This window comes from Neopelma chrysocephalum, unplaced genomic scaffold (genome assembly GCF_003984885.1).
Source record: "Neopelma chrysocephalum unplaced genomic scaffold, ASM398488v2 Primary Assembly neopelma1_26b, whole genome shotgun sequence".
In the NCBI taxonomy this organism is placed as follows: Eukaryota; Metazoa; Chordata; class Aves; order Passeriformes; family Pipridae; genus Neopelma; species Neopelma chrysocephalum.
In genome coordinates, this window is record NW_020897696.1 from 3,820,431 (window position 1) to 3,842,781 (window position 22,351).

At 38.8% G+C, this 22,351-nt stretch overlaps 2 protein-coding genes across 6 annotated transcripts in view; one reads left to right on the forward strand and one right to left on the reverse strand.

The window, feature by feature from the left end:
* Window positions 1–20,220, reverse strand: part of FARS2 (phenylalanyl-tRNA synthetase 2, mitochondrial) — a 240,071-nt gene extending 219,851 nt beyond the window's left edge. The window contains exons 1-4 of one of the 3 annotated variants that reach the window (XM_027676251.1): window positions 20,184–20,220; window positions 14,203–14,269; window positions 13,573–13,659; window positions 9,610–9,671 (exon numbers count right to left, since the gene is read on the reverse strand). In XM_027676251.1, coding sequence (XP_027532052.1) covers window positions 9,610–9,648 — 39 coding nt within the window. In that variant the 5' untranslated portion in view covers window positions 9,649–9,671; window positions 13,573–13,659; window positions 14,203–14,269; window positions 20,184–20,220. The remainder of the gene's footprint in view (window positions 1–9,609; window positions 9,672–13,572; window positions 13,660–14,202; window positions 14,270–20,183) is intronic. The other 2 variants (XM_027676252.1, XM_027676254.1) reach the window with 2 other exon arrangements.
* LYRM4 (LYR motif containing 4) overlaps window positions 20,213–22,351 on the forward strand; it is a 95,923-nt gene continuing 93,784 nt past the window's right edge. Inside the window, exon 1 of one of the 3 annotated variants that reach the window (XM_027676261.1) lies at window positions 20,213–20,383. In XM_027676261.1, the coding sequence (XP_027532062.1) occupies window positions 20,298–20,383 (86 nt within the window). In that variant the 5' untranslated portion in view covers window positions 20,213–20,297. The remainder of the gene's footprint in view (window positions 20,384–22,351) is intronic. The other 2 variants (XM_027676262.1, XM_027676260.1) reach the window with 2 other exon arrangements.

Below are 22,351 nucleotides of genomic sequence, written 5' to 3' on the forward strand. Positions count from 1 at the left end.
ATTTTTAAAAGGCTTTGGATATGGCTTTGCACCCACTGTTGAAGGTTTCTCCTGATATCTTTGAGAATGGTACAAAACAAAAATTATTTAAAGATACAACACAAATTCTCATTTTATCAGGCATTAAATTGCCCTCATTATGAAAAGAAAAAAGCGTGCCCATAAGTGGTATCACTGATCTATGGCTACACAGGCCACTGAGACCATTCCAAATCCTTTTCATAATTGTCTTGTGGGGACAGGATTCATCCCAAAGCAAGACATCCTGCCTCTAGCATACACAGCATTCAATTTATTTAAGAGAAACTGTAAGCACCTAAGCAGATATATTCCTAAATTTTAATCTTTGAAAACATTTTAGTTTGCTAAAAGCCTGCTTAAAATAAAAATGAAACAAAATGCATAATGAAGTTTCATATTTTCTTTATAAATCAGACGTGCATGCCAGCAATAAAACTCAATTCAATTTTCCAGGTCATAATTGTATACTGCATTTTACTTTCCTAATCTGTCTTGCATTCACATCTGATTAAAAACAGCTAGTTAGTAAGAATTAGTCTACCCAGACCTGAAAATATTTCAGCATTATAGAATTTGAGCTCAAAAATCTTCCTAGGAACAAACATTTTGATTTATCTCAGTGGAAACAGGTTCAGGTTTTGATCTCTTATGATTCCTCTTCGAGATGAAATTTTACTACATGTGCAACCAAAAATTGTTACAGCCTTGACCAATAGATTTTTTTTCTTGAATGTATCTAGAATTATTTGGTATCTGCTCTTCACAATGCAAAAGCAGAGGTTTTCTTCTCTTGCCTTTCCACCCACCATACCAGACTGAATAAGGGTCAGCGCCAGATTCACTGAAAACAAAACTTGATAAGTAGCCCACCCCTAACAATTACACTTCTGGAAACCATAATTTATAGAAGTACAACCAGCAAAGGTATCCAGTCCAACTTAAATATCTGAATGAGAGCCTGAAGGGCCTGATGGGAAAAGGTCTTACTTTCATATAAACGGAGCAATCAATGAGTAATCAATGACACAATAAGTATAAAATCTCAGTTCTATCATGTACCACTGAATCTTTTTAATAAACTGATTTTGGCTACAGACAAACACAGGTATTTAGGGAAAATGGCTTTAAGAGTATGATATTTACCTGCTCTAAAATATTCCTTCCTATGGAAGTGGATATATGAAATGGAATTATGTTAGCTATACTGGAAGAACAAACTAAACATGTGAAATCTTCACTGATGCTGGCACCAGGTTATTTCAGCTCCCACTCAGGAACCTCAGAGTTTTTCTAGGACAACAGTCCTAATGCTGGCAAAGTCCAACCAGCCTGCTATCAGACAGGTGAACTTTGTTCTTTGTCATACTATACCAGAAAACAATTTGTGTCTGCTGAATCAGGAGCGGTTTGTTTTTGATTGTAAGCTGTCTGTGTATCTATTCTAACAGTATGAATCTAATTATTTGGCCTTATTGTAGTGTGCTGGCAGAGTTTTCCTTAGAGAATTCTACTGTTTTTCCTGGCTGGCTTGGAAAACTAAGAAACTTCCGAGAGAAAATAAACAAATGCACAAAACAAACCAAATGCTCTTGGTGCACAGTAGATGAAAGCTTTCAACTACCCAGACATTCTTAATTATTTTCAGCAAACAAGTCATCTGGGTAAAGTTGCTTGTTGTAGTAAAGATTTTGCATTCCTCTACTGTGTTAATCTCATCTTGAAGCACTCGGCATTTCATTGACAAAATAAATAGCACATTTTTTTCTTGCAACTACTAAAAAGAGAGTATAAGTGAAGTCAACATCTTTTTCTGTAGCATCTAGAGAAGGCAAGAAAAGGAGGTTTTCAGGTTTTTCATGCCACTTGTAAGACATTCTGTTGCTACTGAACAATGGTAGGGGGATGTCTTTTTGCAATGGTCAGCCCAGAGCCCTTAGCCCTGAATATTCAAGAATCAGTTTTTTAAAAGTACTTGTATTATTTATTACCTTATGTAAGAAAAGATTATGATGACTAGAAGACACAAAGATCACCTGCATTACACAGCAGTCATACAATGGTGCAAAGTCATTCCCCAGGCTGTGGTATATTTGTATCTTGGATTTTAGGGTTCAGGATCAACAGAGAACTCTCAAGAGCTACCACAAACAGCTTTCTACAGAAAGGATGCTTCACATCTCACTCTTTTAGCCTCTTATGAGGGTAAAAGCCTAGATCAAATACAAATCACAGATTATAAATACCAAAAGGTGATAGATATGTCATCAGAAGGGAACCTCTATTAGCAACCATCAGTAGGAAATATAACCACAGTTTTCTAAGAATTTTGCATTCACATCTGGTGATGAGATCTTTATACAATATCATCATAGAATCATAGAATCATAGAATCATAGAATAGGTAGGGTTGGAAGAGACCTCCAAGATCATCAAGTCCAACCCCTGATCCAACTCCAATTACTATATCATGGCACTAAGGGCCACATCCAATCTCTTTTTAAAAACCTCCAGGGATGGTGAATCCACCACCTCTCTGGGTAGGCCGTTCCAATGTCTGATAATCAGTGACACTCTGAATGGGTACAGTTTGACAAGTGCAAATCTTTAGTACTACATGATACTATATTTTAAGAGTGATGTATAAGACATGATTTCACAACGTAAATATACTAATATATGCTTTCCAGACCAGCATCTTGAAGGACAGCCTCTAAAAATTGTTGGTTTACTTTTTATACATCACCTCATATTTCAAGAAATGGAAAAGCATTCTTTTTAAAATCAAATTACTTTGAATATTTCCAGCAACAGAATAAGGTCACCTAAGTCCAGATTCTGGATTGACCATGCCCACCTGAGGCATGATCTCCAAAAGGCAAGTGGTTTGGCTGCAATGGGTGTGTGTGTATGTTTTCTGCATGTGTGTACATGGGGAATGCTAAACCACTTCAAGTTGCATAGAGGATTTTTCCACATACTATAGTGCTCAAGCAATCAAATCTGCATCAGATGGTCCACTGTACTAATTGCTGAAGCATAGATTGGGATACTCTCACAGCTCCAAAACACTTTAACAGAAGCAATGGGAAAGGGATACAGAAAATGAAGTGAGAGTTGCATTTCTCCTTCACATTTTGGAATTGCAGTAATTTCTCATGGAATGGGAAAAGTGGATACCCAATTCTCAAAATTAACTAATAACAAACTACTGCTGTGACTGTAACTTCCTTTACCTGGTGACAAGTACTACAATGGAGCAGCTTTCTCAGTACAAATGGAAGATTAGAGAAATTAAGTTTTAAATGCTCTTCTAAAACTGCAGGGTTGAACAAATGAGCAGTACAAGGAAAAGAGTTTGTGCTGAACCTTGCTCTCAGGATGCATGAGCCCTTTCTTTGGGTTCAGTAATTGCACCTTAGTCCACCCCAGAAAGAAGTGCAAGCTGTAGGATAAAATGATCCTGATACAAAGAACCCAATGGTTTAACAACTGGAATTCTCCTCCACATCCCAGATGCTCACAACACACACACCCTTGTACAAGTCCTCCACAGAATTAATGCATCAGTTAAGGTGAAGGTCTATCTCCCACTTTCTAACTTCTCATGACAAATACAATCTACTGAGGAGCAAAACTGCCCACAAGGAAAACAATGCCTAATGACAGTAAGAGATGGACAGTCCCAGAGCTGGTCTTAGGGACGACAGGACTGTTAAAAGATACCTCCAGGACCAGTCTCCTGTAGAAATGAATACAAACTTTACTTCTTTATTTCACAGAATTGCAGGATCATAAACTTCCTTAGGTTCAAAGAGAGAACTGGAGGTGATCTAGTTCAACACCTTGTTCAAAGCAGGTCACTCAGGGACTTGTCTAGTTGGTTTGAATGACTCCAGTAACAGAGTTCCCACAACTTCTCTGGGCAACCTAACTACAGCTAATTTGGATTTAGTGCTCTCCCTGCCATGAGTTCCTCAAACAGAAAGACCCACACAATACATTTGACTGCTAACACACAAAAGAAAACCTATAGTTCAGCTAATATCCTTTTTGATGTTTTCAAAATGGGAAAGTGGGCAGAGACTATACATGCGAAACTTGGGAAAGACTCAAAGGTTCACAAATATCTCAACAAGTCACACAAACAGAAATCTTACACTTATACATTGACTTTTCAGGTCTTAGAAACCCCACTTACTACCCACCTGACCTGTAGTACACAATGCACTACAAATGCCCTACCTTTTCTTTTCTTTCTAGCTATGAACACAAGATATTAATGGACTTTGCAAGTCTGTAAGATGAGGAAAACAGAATTCTCCTGCAGAGCTGTTTATCCACAGCAGTGAAAAAAATCCCAAAATATGCTGGAAGATTTCTGTGATCTCTATAGTGAGGCAAACAAAAAATATTTACTTATTTATGTATTTTAAATCTAATTGATTTCTTGGACTTTTTTTTGCAAAATTATTTTTCTCAGTTATGGATTTATATTCCAAACATCTAGAATATTTCTACTTCAGAATTTATTTGTGAAAGGAGGTTGTTATACTACAAAATGAGGACAGTTTTCACTTAAAAATAATTCATTTCAGATCTAATACATCACCAACGGAGATGTCCATTTAAGCAGAAGAGTTGATAGGTTTATGACAAGCTATTGTGTACTTTTCCAGATGATGGCAACACACTGACAGCTTTAAAGAAGTAGATGTGTTACTGTAAGGTTTATTGTCTAAACAGCAGCAGCCTTCTCCCTCTGCAGCAATCTACAGCTTACATTTACAGTTGATTATACCTTCTGTTAAGTTTCAACATTTGCTAATCATCTCAGAGACTATGAAAAATAGCATCATCTGTTTCAAGCCCTCTCCTGTAGATACACTATTCTTCTAAAACTCTGAAAGACAACACATGCCAATTCTTTCTCCTAAAGCATCCATTCTTGGTTCTTTTAAAATATTTCAGACAGCACTATTCTATTTTCCTCTTCAGTAACTTGTGTCAACCAATGGAACACAATTCATCCTCAGGCTAAGGAGTTTACAGCAAGCTTTCTTTTTGTAAGCAGCAGAACCAGCAAAACTTTATTTCCTCTGTGTTTGGAGGCAAAGCTTGTTTGCAGATTCAGCAGTAAGGGACAAATTCATCCTGCTACCTCCGCTTTAGCTGAGGAATTAACAGGATCTCTCTCCTTCATTAAGCCCTTTTTTCTCACACATCACCTGTAACTTGCTGTCTCTGGTGATTCAGATATTTCTTGTGAAATACAACTGAAGTGGAAAAAAGAGAGCTTACAGCAGATGCACAAATACCATCTTGGAGCCGTTATTTCCTTAGGAATCTATGCTTAAAAACTGGAGTTTTTAAGAATGAGTATTAAACTCAACCCAACAGTGTCTTCAAAAACTGATGGCAAAACATAGCACCCAGCAACAGCTTAAGTGAAAGTAACACTCTGGTTCTCAAAAATCATACAACATTATAGTCTGCTTTAGCAAGGACCTTTATCAGTGAAAATAATTTGCCATTCTGGGGGCAGATTACATTTACATACATCTATTTCACTTCTTTCATACCATCATCCAGGATACTCACTGCGTTCACCAGGCTGCAACACTTTTAAGTGTGAACAGATTGATTAACAACTAGAAATCTGAAACAAGCTGCCACTGCATTTCACTGTAGATGGGCAGGGATTGCTGGAGAGACTTTGTAGAGTCAAACCATACATGCAGAGAGGGGCTGTGCAAACTGCACATTTCAATGTGGGTGCTCCTGGGCAGAAGACTGAGAGTCATTGCTTTTTAAAGGTCTGCTTTTTCAGAGGTATTGGAGCTATGACAGCAAGGATAATAATTTTTTGAAACAGTAAAAACACACAGAAACAATAAGCTATTTCAAAGCCAGAGAAGTTGATGAACTGAAATATTCAAACACAAGAAACCAAATCCCAATTCCTAATCATTAAAGGTCAGACAACTATTCTCTAATTATATCCTAGAAATTCTTGTGGCAGTCGTCGAACAGCAGGTTTGTGACAGAGCAAGAGAAGTTTTCCCAACTTGTACAATAACACCATGATCTTTTACCTATGCCATCTCAAGATATATAACAAGCAAGATAGGATATCTTGCTTCACAATACATTAATATATTAAACAATATTTTTCTCCTTTTATTTCTGTTTGAAACCACATTTTCATACACCTGTTTCTCAGATTTGTACCTTAAAAATATTGTTCTCCTTCTAAAAGGAGTTACTAATTTTTAGATTGAAAAAGGCAAGTGAGAAAAATCATTTGCTTACCTACATCCCTTCTCAACTGCAAATGCAGAAGTAGCAATATAAGGTCATCAATCAGCAGTTAGGTACAAAAAAAAAAAAACCTACTTAGATCACCACTTAATTCACTGTGGTCTGGATCACTCCCTAAAGCATATAAATATTCTTGTAACACATATGCCCTAAAATCATTGTAGATGATATGCAATCACCCATCAGCATGGCCTAAGCATATGTCACGCTTACTCAAGAAGGTAATGTCTGCCTCAAAAGGAGCATATGTTCTGTGCTGTGTTGCAGTCACTATGAAACTTTTTTTCTTGTAAAGCAGTAGAGAAAATACCACCTAAACCCTTAGAATCTTGTTGGTGTAGTATTTAATGCTGCTTCAGTAGCTCTTACACACTGCTGAGGAAAAAAAAGTTGAGGCTCCTTTTAATATTTTTTGACACAGACCTAAGTTTTTGAGGTTAGCTTTCATTGACAGGCATATAACTGACATCTTAGAGAATCCCTATTTATTGTGCTAAAATTGGGTGCAAACTATCCAAAGCATAAGTAAACCCAAGTGACAGATTTATGTCTAGTTATACACCTGCTAAAATGAGAAAGGCTTATAAGCTACCACCTCACTTTCTCCCCTGATTTTTATACCTACTTTTCCAATTTACGCTACTAAAACATAAGAAGCCTAGTGGCTTTCATAAACCTTTAGACTGTAAATCATTCAGACTCACAACAAGGTCTGCCAATATTTGCAAAACAAACAAGATACATCTACACTGCAATCTCTGCGTCCAGTGTCAACATCCCCAGTCAGCTCCCACCACCCTTCCTCCCTTACCCCAAGTAATACTTCATTAATTGCCACAGGTAAGGCATTGGGGCAGCTCACCTAATAAGGTACAATAAAGCAAGGAATAACGTGATAGAAATCTGGTTCAGGGTAAAAACGTTTCAAATGTTTCAGAGCCTTGTCTACAAACTTGCCCTTATGGAGAGAGGTTTCCTTTGGTTGCCCCCCAAACTCACATAGGTGTAAAGGCACATCCCAACACAAAGCTACATTGCTTTACATAATTTAAACTAAACTAAAATAACAGCATTAATACCTTCTATGTGACTCATGATGAAAATATACTCTATTGGATAACTAAACATTTGACATTAAAGAATCTCCTTTTTGCTCTCAGGTGAAGACAATCTATCAAGAGTTTAATATATTAGAAGGTTAAACATAAGGGTAGGCGGTTTTTAATGTATTTCAAAATCAGACATACAATAAAGTTACAATCTGCTCATTTTTTCAGCATAATGACATAGAAATAGACCTGTTTTATGTGTAACATAAGATGATCAGATTTGATGTTATAATTAGAAAGAAAAAGAGGTTTAGCATAAAATGTCTAACTTTAAGATGGAGGTCCACCTCTAGGAAAGCAAACTGTGGGTACTTCTGCACTTCCCATATATATTGGTTTATGCAAATATCATCTCAGTAGGTAAGAAACTAGAAAAGCCAACACACCAGCATTTCCTGAGCTTGCTATTATTAAATCAAATGCATACAGGTTCAATTCAAGGATGATCAAAGTTAATGAAAAAAATTCCAATTTACTGCAATGAACCATAGATCAGTTCCAGATACCTAGCTGCTACTCCATCCTCTTTTGTCTTCATCAAAAAGCACTCCAGCAGTGTGAAAGTGAAGAGGACTCCATATGAGTCTACAGATTTTGAATTTCCCCTCAGATCTGAATTTTAAATTAATAATTTGACAGTTGATTACACTACATACAATAAAGTAACTTTTTCCATAAAGGTGTATTAGAGGCTACTCCAGGTTTTGAAGGAAAACAGACTATTATTATTGTTACATCAATAGCTTTAAAAGATTCCAACTATTTCTTTCATACACAGGTTTACCTTCATTATAAATTTATTTATGTGTCACATTGCTCACCCCTGCAACAATATATTGCCATATCTGAGCATGGAAATATACTGGAATATTTCCAATATACTGGAAATAGGGCACTAAATTTATAAAGCTTCTGAAGATTACCAGAAAGATAAACTGGTGTCATCTAAAGTCAAAAGAAATAAAGAATGAGTGCATTTCTTGTTGGAAAAGGCTTTTTTTTTTTTTTAATCAAATCCATGGCATCCAAGTTGAAAAAGTTTTGTAGATATAACCAAAGACGTCTACTCTTAGCACCTCCTTCTACTTTATGTTAGAGAAACATACTAAAAACAATGGAAAGGGAATGATATTACTACAACTTTTATTACCACACCTTAGGCCTCCTTTGCTGTAGCTGCTCAAAAGCCCTGGACAGCTATGCCTTCCTGACCAGGGAGTCAGAGTTGCAGGATTTTACTCCCATGCAATGGAAAAACATTCATCATGGAGCCCTAAAATCCTAAGTTGGAATGTGAAATGATTCCCCAGTCTGCTTGATTCCTTCTCACTCAAGCCCTGTCAGAGAATAAAGAGACAGATGTCAGAAAATGGTGATTGAAATTCCTACTATCTTTCTTCTCCTTCACTTTGCCAGCAGAGTCACTTTCAGGCATCCAATTAAAAACAATACTAGCAGGGCATTTTTACTGGGTCCAGACATGTAAGAAATGGTTCTAGACTCAGCTCTTGACTGAGTACAGGCACAGCTGCAGGATAACATGGATTATTATAGTTTAAGATGCTGTGAGTAAAAAGTGAGTCCTATAAATTTACTGCTCTTGAAAGAAGAAAAGAGACTTTCTTCTCCTTTAAAACACTACTGTCAGCTCACTCTCCATAAGAGCCCACTATCTTTGAAATGTGCAAATGGGACCTTCAACTTTTACGAAGAAGTAAATTCTATTTACTCCAATACATTTTTTTAGATAAGCAAAAAACTATTTTTTTTACGATTGCCTATCTCTGGAGCTCTTTCCTATTGACCGAGTGAAACAGAAATCAACAACCAGGGTTTTTTTATTCTTCCATTTTTTGCTAGTGATTTAGGCTGTTGTGTTCCCTTACAGCTAATGAGGTCTAGAAGCAGAAGACCCCTTGATCTCTCAAGACCTATTAACCCAAAGTCTGAGGCTAGAATTGCAAATATATACTATGTTACAGCAAACAAAATCTGTCTAGGATCTCAGTACATTCGATCCCCAATCACATGGGTTTCAAAGACAAATAAAGCATGAAAAAAAAATAAAACAAAAGTATAGGGAAAAGCAGCTAGCCTACACAGAGTGTGGTATTGACTTGCATGTTGTAAAAGAAAAAAAAAAAAACACAAAACAACTCACCACATCAGTTTCTAAATGACACAGTTCATTCCAATCCATTTAACCTACACAAAATGCTGGACCTACATGAACAGCAAAATTTGCAAACAATACAGACAGCTCTGCCAGCAAGTCTCACACAATCACAGTATCTGTCTCAATACAGTTGGTCTCACAGCAATACAAATTTCAGAAGGTAAAACAAAAATGAAGTAAGATTACACTGCTAAACATTTTCAGTTTGGTTTCCTTTACCCTGGTCTTTTTAGCAAACTTATTTACTATAATTACATATTTTTTTAAACACTTTGTTGTTATTTCCTTGATTCCAGCATTAAAATTTACCACAAGTGAATGGATAATGTATTTCTTCTTCTAAATCCTACATGACATTTCAAGCTTGTGTGCTGCCTCCTTAGTCTTCCAACACACTGCTGAGTTGCAAGATGAAAGACTTAACTTTGCTTTTTTAAGGAGAAGCGTACCCAAGAAGACACACAAGAATTAACTACCTAGGCAACCTCCATTAACAAGCTTAAAAATTTTACTTTGCATATTCTACAGTTATGAATGTATATGGGTTACCAAAAGACAGAAAACCTTATGTGTGAATATTCTACTTATATTATGAAACATTTTCTGTAACTGTAGCTAAATAAATGCATTAATTACCTTTAAAGTAGTCTTTTTACTTAGAAACACTTCAACTGCAACAATTGACATTGAATTATAAACAATGCTGCTGATAAATATTGATGACAAATTTTATTATTAAAAATGTTTCATTTAAAGTTCTGCCTATTCAAATAAATACAAGTCAAATTTCAAAAAGCATTTGCTTAATCCTCGTCTAATTTCCTGATACAACTGTTCTCCAGTTCTGGTAAAAGTTTACAGCCAGGATTAATTCATAAGTATTCAGGCAGACCTACCTTGTAATACTTTATTTGATTACATCTGAACATGACTGTCTTTATAACCTTCAGGAGGTGCTGACATCTCCTATAACTTGTTAAAGAAAAACTAGTTCCAAAATATTCTGTAGCAAGCAAAGTAAGGCAAGCCTGACTTAAAATATAGATTTAAATTGTGTCTCCATCCAGTCCTGCTACCACCAGATTAAAAAAAAAAAAGTTTGAGAGTGTTACACTAAAAAGAACAAGACTTGTATCACTAACTTCTTTCTTTGCCATTAATGCTAGAAAATAGGACATATTTGAGTTCATGACTCACAACACCCTAGGATAATGGGCTCCCAAGCAGCTTAATGTTTTAACATCTTTAAAATTACTGGGTAACACCTCCTATAAGGCTTTCTAATATTGATATACTTATATATATAAACCACACAAAGTCCAGCACACAGAACAAAAGAAAAGCCTTTGTTTGAAAAGCCTTGAGAAAGCCATGTCTTTTAATTATATCAGAGAACCTTTCTTTGACACCAGACACTTGCAAGATGCACTTCCCTCCAGAGCAAGCCTCAGTGAAAGAAAATCTAAGACAGAGCTTGGGATACACACCTCAGACTATGGCACACAAAAGTGTTTCTCCATCCAGTCTTTAGATAACAAAGGCAACATCCCCTTATCTTGCATTTTAAGCCAAGATACGCACATTGACCAAGTGAAAGAAGCCATACAAGTCAGGGAAGAAGAGAAAATAACAACATGAAAGAATCAAATCTTTATTATTAATGAAGAATAAGATGCTATTATAGCTCAAGGTCAAATATGATAAAACAATCTTCATTTAACTCCACGTCCATTACATACTGAGAGAATAAAAATTAAAACATAATAATTGTTATTATTTTTTCTTTAAAACCATCTGTAGAATTGCAATTTGCCACATGCTGAAAGATCATATTCCACACAGGCCCAGCAGGCTCTGCCACTCAGGGTTTGGAGTGAGAGTAGTCAGGGGACACTGGGGTCAAATGAACTCCTAATATCATGTGAGAAAATAGGATTTGGTAGAACCTGCAATATCTCTTAAATTAAGTTTATTTTAAAAGAATAATTTAAATAACAACAGTTACTAGAATAAACACGGTGTTATTGCACACTTAGTTCAAATCTATCTGGCAGAGTTTCTGTTTGTAGAATGAATACTATATTAACAATATAACCTACCACAAGAAAACAGTGAAGAAATGGCACTATTAGAATAATATAATAATATGTTATGAGTGAAAGTGGGGAGTAGAATCTGCACATGGATGGAGAGGGACAGAAGGGAAAACAGAAAAAGTTAACCTTTAATCTCTCTATCTGTTCAGAACAATATTCTTTCATAAAGAATAACACTTGACGAAGTTAGTGTGCCAACATAAAAAAAGCAAGCAGCTTTCCTAAGTTCATCAAACCTATACAGAGTCAATACTTAATTACATCTTCAATATCTACTAATTTTACATGTACAATACCATATCTGTCCATTTTACAATATTTCTATTAATTTTACATGTACAATACCATATCTGTCCATTTTACAATATTTCTATGAATTTTACATGTACAATACCATATCTGTCCATTTTACAATATTATCTTCCCACTGGAAGAGCTGGTGTAATGCACTATGCAATTTTCACAGTAAGAGTAATTAGTGTAATAAAAGTGAAGTTAAAACAAATGTTGGGAAAAAAGCTACATTAAAAGCTAAAATAGATAAGAAAGCAATGAAAAAAGTTATGCCAATAGTCTCAAAAGTAAGAATACTCTTAACAAAGGTCTTGAACAGTTTCTTCAAAGTGAAACCAATTCTGAAATCATACACACACAAAAAATTAAATGAAGCACCATTAAATCTCTGTGAGGACCCAATATTTTACTCTGTTTATCTGTTTTTCTCCATTTTAGATGCAGCACACATACTTCACCAACAATCATTTTCAAAAAAACCAAAAAGTCAAACAATAATGAAAAGCACCTGCATAAAAATGAATTAAAAGAAACAAGGCATGTACAGTGCCAGGAAAAAACCAAAAACCAAACAACTAAACAAACAGAAAAACCCCACAATCTGGTCCTGGGCAAAACCAACACTAGGCTACAAAGCATACCTGAAAAAGCTAACCACAGAAATAGTAGAACAGGGAGATACTTAATTCAGGTCTCCAAACAGAGACCTGGGCTCTCAAAAATATTCCCAGAACAGTATTCAGTATTTTAAACTATTTCTTCCCCCTTTCCCACCTTTCAGCAGAATGTAAACCCAATCCTATTGGAAAGTTGACAGCTCCACTTCATAGGCCTGCATCCCCATCGAAACTGACACACATACTCATTTTGAGGTAACACACAAAACTTTATGAAGAGACACTAACACACATTGCCTTTAGCTTATTCTGCCATGGGGCCAGGGATGTAACAGATTGGAAGGTTGAGAGATTTGTAAAAACATAACTATTGCCTCTCCCAAGAGCTCCCTGAGCTCCCTCACCATTCACCAGAGCATCCTATGCTGAATTCTGACCTGCATCAATTATAAGTGGTTTGTAAGTAAGGAGAACCTACTTCTGCCACCTCTTCACACGCTGAACAGCAACTTATTGCCTAGGTGGTTCGGCAGATTTCAAAGGGATTATATTCAAAGATATGGAAATACTCTGATATAAGGATGACAGAATTTGTCCTTCTGAATTTCTTCTTCGGAAGATTATCATCTTCTACCTATTTGTCTATCTATTGTTATTATTGTTATCTACCTATCTTTATGTCTCAAGTCTCATAAGTTTCTTCGGTTTTGTATTAGGACTAAAGAAATGCATCAATTCTATACAGAAAGCAACTTTGGATAGCCAGCATACCTTTCTTTATCAGCTGGTGAAGATGAAGAAAGATTTTTAATTATTAAATAAATTAAAATTCAATTATTAATTAAAATGGAGAAGGACTGAAAACTTGTTACTAACTAAAAAGGCTGGCACTGTTTGTGGCAAAGAGATTCAGAAAGCCAAATTTATTTTTCATTATTTACCTGCAAGCAGAGATAATCTTTCCTCAGCTCTGTTTCTTTTGCCTGTTAGCTTTAGTCAGTGCTTTGCTTCTTCTCTTCAGGGACTGTCTGAAAGACAAATTTTGACACAGTCACCCCAGATATAAAAACCAGAAACGGAAATAAAATAAAAAGGAAGTTCTATCTAGAAGTGTGAAGGCACATAAAAAAGTATTGACAATTCAGCTGATCTTACAAATGCATCAGAAGCGTGATATATATAGGAACATGTCCCTAATGCACTGTCACACATGGCCAGAGCTCTGAGGACATAAAACTGATAGTGACACAAGATGAAAGATAAAAATGTCAAAGATCATGCAAAAGTAAGTATTTTAAACTCTACCATTACTACAATTCCTAATATGGCTACATTGTTTTCCTCATTTCAACTAAAACATTGCTCCATAGTTTTCTTTCCTCTCCAGAAAAAATTTGTTTCAGCTTCCTATTCCAACTCTTGGTTTTTTAGCTGGACCAAAAGTCCAAGTTACCAGAACAAAAAGTCATATGGATGCACAGCATCATATAAAATGAAAATGTGTTACAAGTGGAAAATCATTCCCCTGCCCATGTCCCAGAGTGAGAAAACTAAACAGATAGCCTACTTACAATACACTTAATCCTTGATGATTTACACATCCATTGTAAAGCAAAATTTTGCTTAATTTTTCTTTCCCTAAAAAAAATTAAAAATATTAGTTTCTTCCACATGTCCCATTATCAGAGGTCACACCTTTCCCCAACAGCACCTTTTCAGTACATTATACAAGAACTTTCTACTTCTACCTTACCTTGGATAACATGTTTTCTTATACCAGCTCCACACTACTTTATAGCCACATGATACTTCCACATCCACGGATACTTTGATCTAGGAATTGCTTCTAGCAAATAATCACACAAGAAGTGTTTATAAGAAAATGGTTAGTGAAGTGGATTTTCAGGGAAGGACTTAAGCAATAGTCCATGGCCTGAGTAGAGCTAGCTCCCAGTATCACCTGAGAAGAAAACCCATGCCCATAATCCACAGAGCAGAAGAACTGGGATACACCCAAGCAGCAGGATGTCTTTGATTTCGTATACCTGAGACATGGGACTGGGTAATCAGAAAAAAACTCACAGCACTGTGCTAGCTGTGCACCAATCCCCATTGCTGAACCATGGAGAATCTGGGATGAAGGGCATGACCTTTACCACCACAACATGACTGCGTGCATGCTTGTATACATATTTACACACATTTTTATGCATATTCACATGCACATTTACATATGACAAAAAATAAACTCAAGAGAAGAAGGAACTTTGCTTTAGCAAAATACCTTGGATGCAACCGTGATTGGCAGTACCATTTGTAACCAACCTGCTAAACCAGAAATCACAAGTCAAGAAAAAAGATACAGGGTTGGCTACAAAGAGACTCTCAGTTGCTCTTAAACAAAATATCAGTCCTTGTTTTACAGCTAAATATGCTTCCTAAGTTAAAAATTTCAACATCCTCTAAAAGAGGGCAGAAAAAATATCAAAATAACTACATAAGGAGGCCTGGCTGGATGACAGCTCTTGAGAAATATGACAATAGTGTAAATCACAGAGGAGGGAGAGGAATTAAACAGCCTGACTCTAAGGGGTATAAATTAAAAAGTGGGATGAACTCGGGGAAGAGGGTGGCATGGGCTGAGCATCAGAAAACATTTCTGAACAGCAATACCATAAAAAGTAGAATATATTTTCCCACAGAAAGGGAAGTTATTTAAGGCTAAATTTGATAAAACACTGGAAAGCACATCAAAGAAAACATTTCTGAATTGATGAGGCCATAGATGGGAACACCTAATTAATTCTGTCCTTTATGCTTCTCATGATAAGATTTCTGAGTAAGATTGCAGTATAACAAACAACCACATACTAAAAATATGTTAATTTCTTGTGGGGTTTTCATTATAAAAAATACCTTGGCTTTCATCAGCATTAAGGTTCGAAGTGTCATTCACATTTGATGCAACTATTACACGCTGAACTATTTAAGCACTATTGGTAATTTTAATCCTGTATTATTTATTCTCTTGCCTAATACTGTTACACAAAATTATCCTTTTAATTCTGGACTTTCATAGCATTTTTATTTCAAGCATTTCAAAGTACTTTACCAACATATGTCCACTAACAACATCTTTTAAAATCAATATGGTATATATCAACACCGCATATCATTGATCCAGAAGTTATCCTGTGATTGCTGGACTGTCCAGCTGCTAATATCAGCTGCTTAATTGCCAGCCAACACAATGCCCATGAAGTCCTCTGCTGTTGCACACTGCCACAAGAAATTAGAAAGTTAAAACTGTGGCCAACAAGGAAAACAAAATTTGGTGTTTCTTTCAGTTCAGTGCCTGCAGCACAAGAGATCATGAACCAGCAAAGTTTTAGGATCAGTGGTAAAACAGGTATTCCCTTAGAAGACCAAGTATTACAACAGAAAATGCACTACTGGTTTCGTATTATTACTATTCTTACAATCTTACTTTAAAAAATACACAACATTCTGCAATTCAGAAACAGATGGGAAAACTCACAAAAACTGAGATAAGCGTTTTGTCATGGTTTTTCCTTCCCTTTGAACTTCTAGGCAAAATTTTTCAAAATGCACAAAGAATTTAGAAGTATAGTTGAATTTGAAACACGGAAGTTTCTCCTCCTGAATAAAAATGTTCCTTTCTTTAGGGCAACCAATTAAATATAAATATTTTAATAGCAGAGTGAGTCAAGGCCTCCTGTTAATACTGTGGAAATCTTATTCACCATAGGGAATGGTTAAATTATAGTTTGTTACACTTGTCACTGAAATCCTGAAATTCTTACGATTTACAATCCTTCTTTTAACAGTCCTACTCTGCTGTATACGATCTCCCTGTGCACAACACTGTCAATCGGGAACTAAGAGCAGGGAAGAAGAGAGACATCATACCACAGCAGCAGGGTAAAGTTAGCAATGTTGTCATAAACTGAAAAACAATAATTAAAAGAGATGATGATAATATCACAACAATCAATTATCATTCTGACCCCCAAAGAAAAATAACAAAAACCAACAGCAGTGTACCAGGAAAACACATGCTCTCTGAAAGTGTTCAGTGCCATGTCATAAAGCTGAAATAGTGCACCACAAGGAACTATTCGGCAACATATGACAAGACATCAAATATGCTACAGAGAATAGAACAGCTGTTTCTTTTCACACCAGTCCACAGTCTCTGCAGGTATTTCATTCAAATTTCTCCTTTTCTTTTAGCAGCTACATACTTAGAATATTAGTAAATATTCCAGGTACGGATACTATTTTATTCTTCTCAAAGTGCTTATTTATCCCAAGAGATGCAGAAAGGCAAGGCACATGCCACCTTCCTTCCTCAGACCAAATGCTGAAGGCAAAGACTTCTGCACAAATGAACACCCACAAACTCCTTTAGACAATGACTATATGTATCACTGCAAGTAAGAAAAACATCTCCATAAAATATAATAATTAATCAGCACTAAATTTTAAACAAGAGAGGTTTGGGGGCGGGGGGTGGAGGGAGGAGAATCCACCCATGTACTGACTGGTTCTGGCTTGATGACTGCATTAAATTCAGGTGTGATTTTCCCCTAGGAAGGAGGAGGTAGTTAATTAAGTGGCTATTAGTGCTTCCCCATACATAGGCACAGGACACAACAATGGTCATTTGAGCTGTGTCTGTCCTTCAAATTCTCTGCAGGCTTGCAGTGATGCACATATACAAAGGCCAGCAGAAACATATGTACTCCAGTCACAGCAGAGGCAATGTCCACTTCCTGCAGAATGGCAGGACTTCTGAGACCATAATTCATTGCTTCTGAGACCATAATCCACTGCTTCCAAGGAAATGCAATAATAAAATACATAAGAAAATACTAATTTTTCCAGATAAAAGTGTCAATCCAACTGCACAAAGATTACAAGTTTCTGCTAAAAATTGTTCTTCCCTCCTTGAGTGTATTATCGGTTACAGTACGTAAAGGAGACAAGAGGAAAGACTCCTCTCCTTTGATAGGTTTACTTTGAATTGGATAATGCATTGCCTGATCTTATTGCTTATTCTAAACATATGGGGTTTCCAGGCTTCTTTAAGAGAAAAACATGGTTATCTAAAAAAAAAATTTAAAAAATGAAACTCACAGAAACTGTCAGGGAGATTCAGGAACAGGATTAGCACCAGAGGCTATTTCAAAATAATTTATAATTGCTTTTCAACTATTAAATCAATACTGTTCATGTAAACAAAATTTGCTTAATGCTTTCATCCCAATTACTCTTTCATCTTTTAGAGCTGAAGATCGTAACACGAAAACTTTATTTCCAACAATAACTGAAGGCTCTTGTAAAATTCCATAGAACAACTGCCACACTCATCCACAGAATGATGTCACATAACTTTGTTAAACTCTCAAACCTAAGTTTTGCTTATCCCAGCAAACGTAGTTGCTTACGTTTTTCTAGAAAAATGCAACATTTCCTCTTAACATTTCTAGTCTGGGCTTTGATAAAGAGAATATCCAAGACATTTTCTATGTACGGAAAAACCTCCATTTCCAGAAGCCTAAATGGGCTGCTAAAACATAACATACCTGTAGAGATGAATTTGACATAATTCCATGTGCGTCTCTATTTACATTCAGAAGCACAGAACTATTTTAGTTCTTTGCAACAAACTGTAAATTGTACTAGATGTACAACTGACACAAATAATAATACCCAAAGCGCATATAAAATGAGTTTAATTAGTAGCAGCAATTGAAACACTTTTACCAGAGACATGCAGAATATCTACATGATAGATATTTATACACCTACTATATAAAAAGCATAATGTGGAGAAAGTAGGAACTCTGTCATGATTATAAATAAATTGTATTATTAATAACATTAAAATATCAGTATTAAAAATACCTGCAGCACCATACCTGTAAGGTACAAAGTTATTCTGCAGTGGTAAAACTTTCTGCAAAGGAGGATGCTAGATATGTGCTGTTTCCAGCAACAAAAGGATAAGGATGCCTCTGGTATAAACCGTTAAAGAAGTTCTTAAGCAGAAAAAGAGGCCCACCCTCACAGCAGAGAGGAAAGACCAAAAATTAGCAAATAAACAGGTAGAATCTACCTTTTAAATGGCTTTGGTCTGTTGTTCTGTGGACTGTAAGATACACAGGCACTTGTACACTGATTCCTTGCTGGGTCCTACCCTCTCCAAGGCCAGTTTCAGCACACATGGGGCCTGTATGTTAAATTTACCCAAAGTTCAACACAGTTACTCATTTTCTGAAAACCTGTACAAATGGAGAACCTTAGAGGAGGGCACTGATAAAACCCATGTGGTCATTTCTCAGGGCGGTGAAAAAAGCAAGAAAAGGAGTTACAAAATAGAGATTTCCCATTGAAATAAAAGCATTGAAAGCCTTGAAATAAAAAGAGGCAGGAAATCTTTGCTAGCCTCTGTCAGAGGTTCGCACTACTTAAACAGCAACTGAACTATAACTATACAGGTCAAGTTAGTTTAAATAAGAGAATTCATCTTAAAACGGGATATTGAGAGAGGAACAACTCACATGACACTGTAACATGCTCAGGTCTAGTACACTGGCACTGATGAACACTGAGTGCAAATGTCTGCAGTGATTTCACAGTATCACAGAATATTTAGGGTTGGAAGGGACCTCTGGAGATCTCCTAGTCCAACCCCTCTGCCAAAGCAGAGTCACCTAGAGCAGGTTACACGGGGGGGAGGTGTCCAGGTGGGTTTGGAACGTCTTCAGAGAGGGAGACTCAAAAAACCTCCCTGGGCAGCCTGTTCCAGTGCTCTGCCACCCTCAGTGTAAAGCTCTTCCTCATGCTGAGGTGGAACTTCTTGAGTTTATGTCCATTGCTCCTTGTCCTGTCTCTGGGCACCACTGAAAAGAGTCTGGCACCCTCCTCTTGGCACCCGCCTTTGAGATATTTAGATGCATTGATGAGATCTCCTCTCAGTCTTCTCCAGACTAAACAGGCACCGCTTCTGCAGTCTCTCCTCATAAGAGAGATGCTCCAGACCCCTCATCATCTTTGTGGCCCTCCACTGAACCCTCTCCATTACACGAACACTGACTGCAAATGTCTACAGCGATTTCGATGCAATCCCCTGGCACACATCACTTGTTGCTAGTTTCCAGCCCCGGACCACATCCCACCGCGTGTGACACACCAACAAGTGCGGGATGGACACCGCCACGCTGCTATCACCGACCAGCGTCTCTGAGCACTGCTTTCGCTTTCCCTGTCGCTCGGGCCTTCCCTCCCCCTCTCGGGCCTCTCGCAGGGGCACGGCCGAGCCCGACAGGAGCCTCGGGGCAGGTCGCGCCTTGTGCCCCCGCCGGAGCTGCCGGGCAGGCCCGACACGGCGGGACCCGGCCCCTCGGGCCCCCCGGACCCCCGAGCCCGCCGCCCCGGGGGCTGGCCCGCCCGGGGACGCGCCTTCTCCTCTCCCCGCCCCGCCCGGGCCTTGCGCCGGGCCCGGGCCGAGCCGCCACTCACTCACCGCCGGCCCTGCGGCCCCGCTCCCGCCGCGGCTGCGCCCGCCCGGCGCGGGAGGCGGGAGGGCGGGGAAAAGGGGCCCCACCGTCGCGGGAGGAGCCGCGCCGGTGCCGGCAACATGGCAGCGTCCAGCCGTGCCCAGGTGCTGCGGCTGTACCGCGCCCTGCTGCGGGAGAGCCAGCGCTTCGGCGGCTACAACTACAGGTGCGGGGAAGGGCTCCGGGGGGGACGGTGGCACCGGGTCTCCTTGCCGAGGCGTGGGGGTCCCGGCGGCGCTTGGGGCAGGGCCGCGGGCGCGGGGCTGTGCGGAACCCGGGGAGCCTGCGGGGGAGCCGAGCCTGCCCTGGAGGCAGGAGCGACATCGGGGCCCGCACCATCCTGGGCCCGGCTCGAAGCGCAGGGAATGGGCAGCCCCTGGTTCCCGAGCCAGACCCAGGGCTGCCTCGAAAGCACCAGGGTATGGGCCATACCTGCTGTATGAGGAAGGGACAGGACATAGACTGTCCCCACCTGGAGTACTGTGTCCAGTTCTGGGCTCCTCAGTACAAGAACAAGGACCTACTGGGTCCAGCAAAGGGCTGCAAAGGTGTTTAGAGGTCTGGAGTATCTCTCTGATGAGGAGAGACTGAGGGAGCTGGGCCTGTTTAGTCTGGAGAAGAGAAGACTGAGAGGAGATCTCATCAATGCATCTAAATATCTCAAAGGGAGGTGTCAAGAGGATGGTGCCAGACTCTTTTCAGTGGTGCCCAAAGACAGGATGAAGAGTAATGGCCATAAACTAAAACACATGAAGTTCTACCTCAATATGAGGTAGGCAGAGGACTGGAACAAGCTGCCCAGAGAGGTCTCTCTCTCTGAAAACATTCTTAATTCACCTGGACATGTTCCTGTGTAATCTGCTCTAGGTGACCCTGCCTTGGCAGTGGGGTTGGACTAGGTGATCTCCAGAGGTCCCTTCCAACCCTAAATAATCTGTGAACTTGACAAAGTTCATGTCTAGTCTGGCTGCTGTGTCTCTCCTGGAAGGGAAGAGCCAGAGCCAGGTTGCAGCCAAACCCTGCCACCATGTGCTTTGTCCAGCCTCAGGGTGCCGTGTGCAATGGGAGCAGGGTTCACTCATCCTGCCACACAGGATGCTATACTGGCTGCCTGCCTGCCTTCTCTGGTTATCAGTGAAAGACACGCACTGTTTTTTGGCAAAGGTTAGGCATAAGCATGGTGAATGTTTGATAATCTGCTGTGTGTACAGGGGGTGCTACCCACCAGCACTTCAAAATTCTGTTGTCCACTGGTAGTTTATTCACTTTTCTACTTAACTGGACCACAGGCAGAGACATGTGAGCTGCTTTTGCAGTGAATCATCTCCAGCTGGGAAGAATTGGGAACAAAAGCCTCTGAACTTGCATAACCATGGTGCACTCTGTGCTCTTCAAGGCACAAGTATTCCACAAACCTCATGAGAAGAAAGACTGTGGGGCTGAAATTGAACTAGCGCTACTAAACCTTCATTGCCAACTCCACACAGCAGTTCAATCATGTTCCCTTGCTATCAAGGCCTTCTGCTTTTCACTGTCCTGAGTATCCCAGGTTGCCCTGATTCTGGCTAACAAAGAAAGGATTGTATGTAATGAAGATGGCTTGAGGCCCATGAGATGTGCAGGTGGTGAACAGCCGAATGAAGCTCTTGTTTGGGCCACAGCATGCTTTCTGCAATGAGTTTGTGCTGGAGGGTGAGCAGTGAGGAAGCTGAACCTGCAGCAGTCGGCGGAAGCAAGCCAGCACCACCTCACTGGTTGTACCAGTAACTGGTGGCACCAGCCTCACAGACCATATATGGACCCCTCCCTCTGCTCAGCCCCTTGCTGCTGGAGCACAGGGGAAGTTATTGTAATCTCTTGCCTATAAACCATACTCAGAGACCAGGCCCCCATCTCAGATCCCCCAAAAAATGAAGTACGTACCTGGTTCACTGGCAAATTTTAAAGGATAGAAAACATAAGATATATGTTTACCTTGCATGTCTGATTTTTGACACCATATCAAAATGCAAATTGTCCCTTTCTGTAAGGGAAAGATCTCAGTTTTTGATGGGTCTGTCCTCAGACACTGTAAAATCAGTAACCATATTAAATCTTGTGGTGTATACACATTTGTGAGCACTAAAAGCAATAG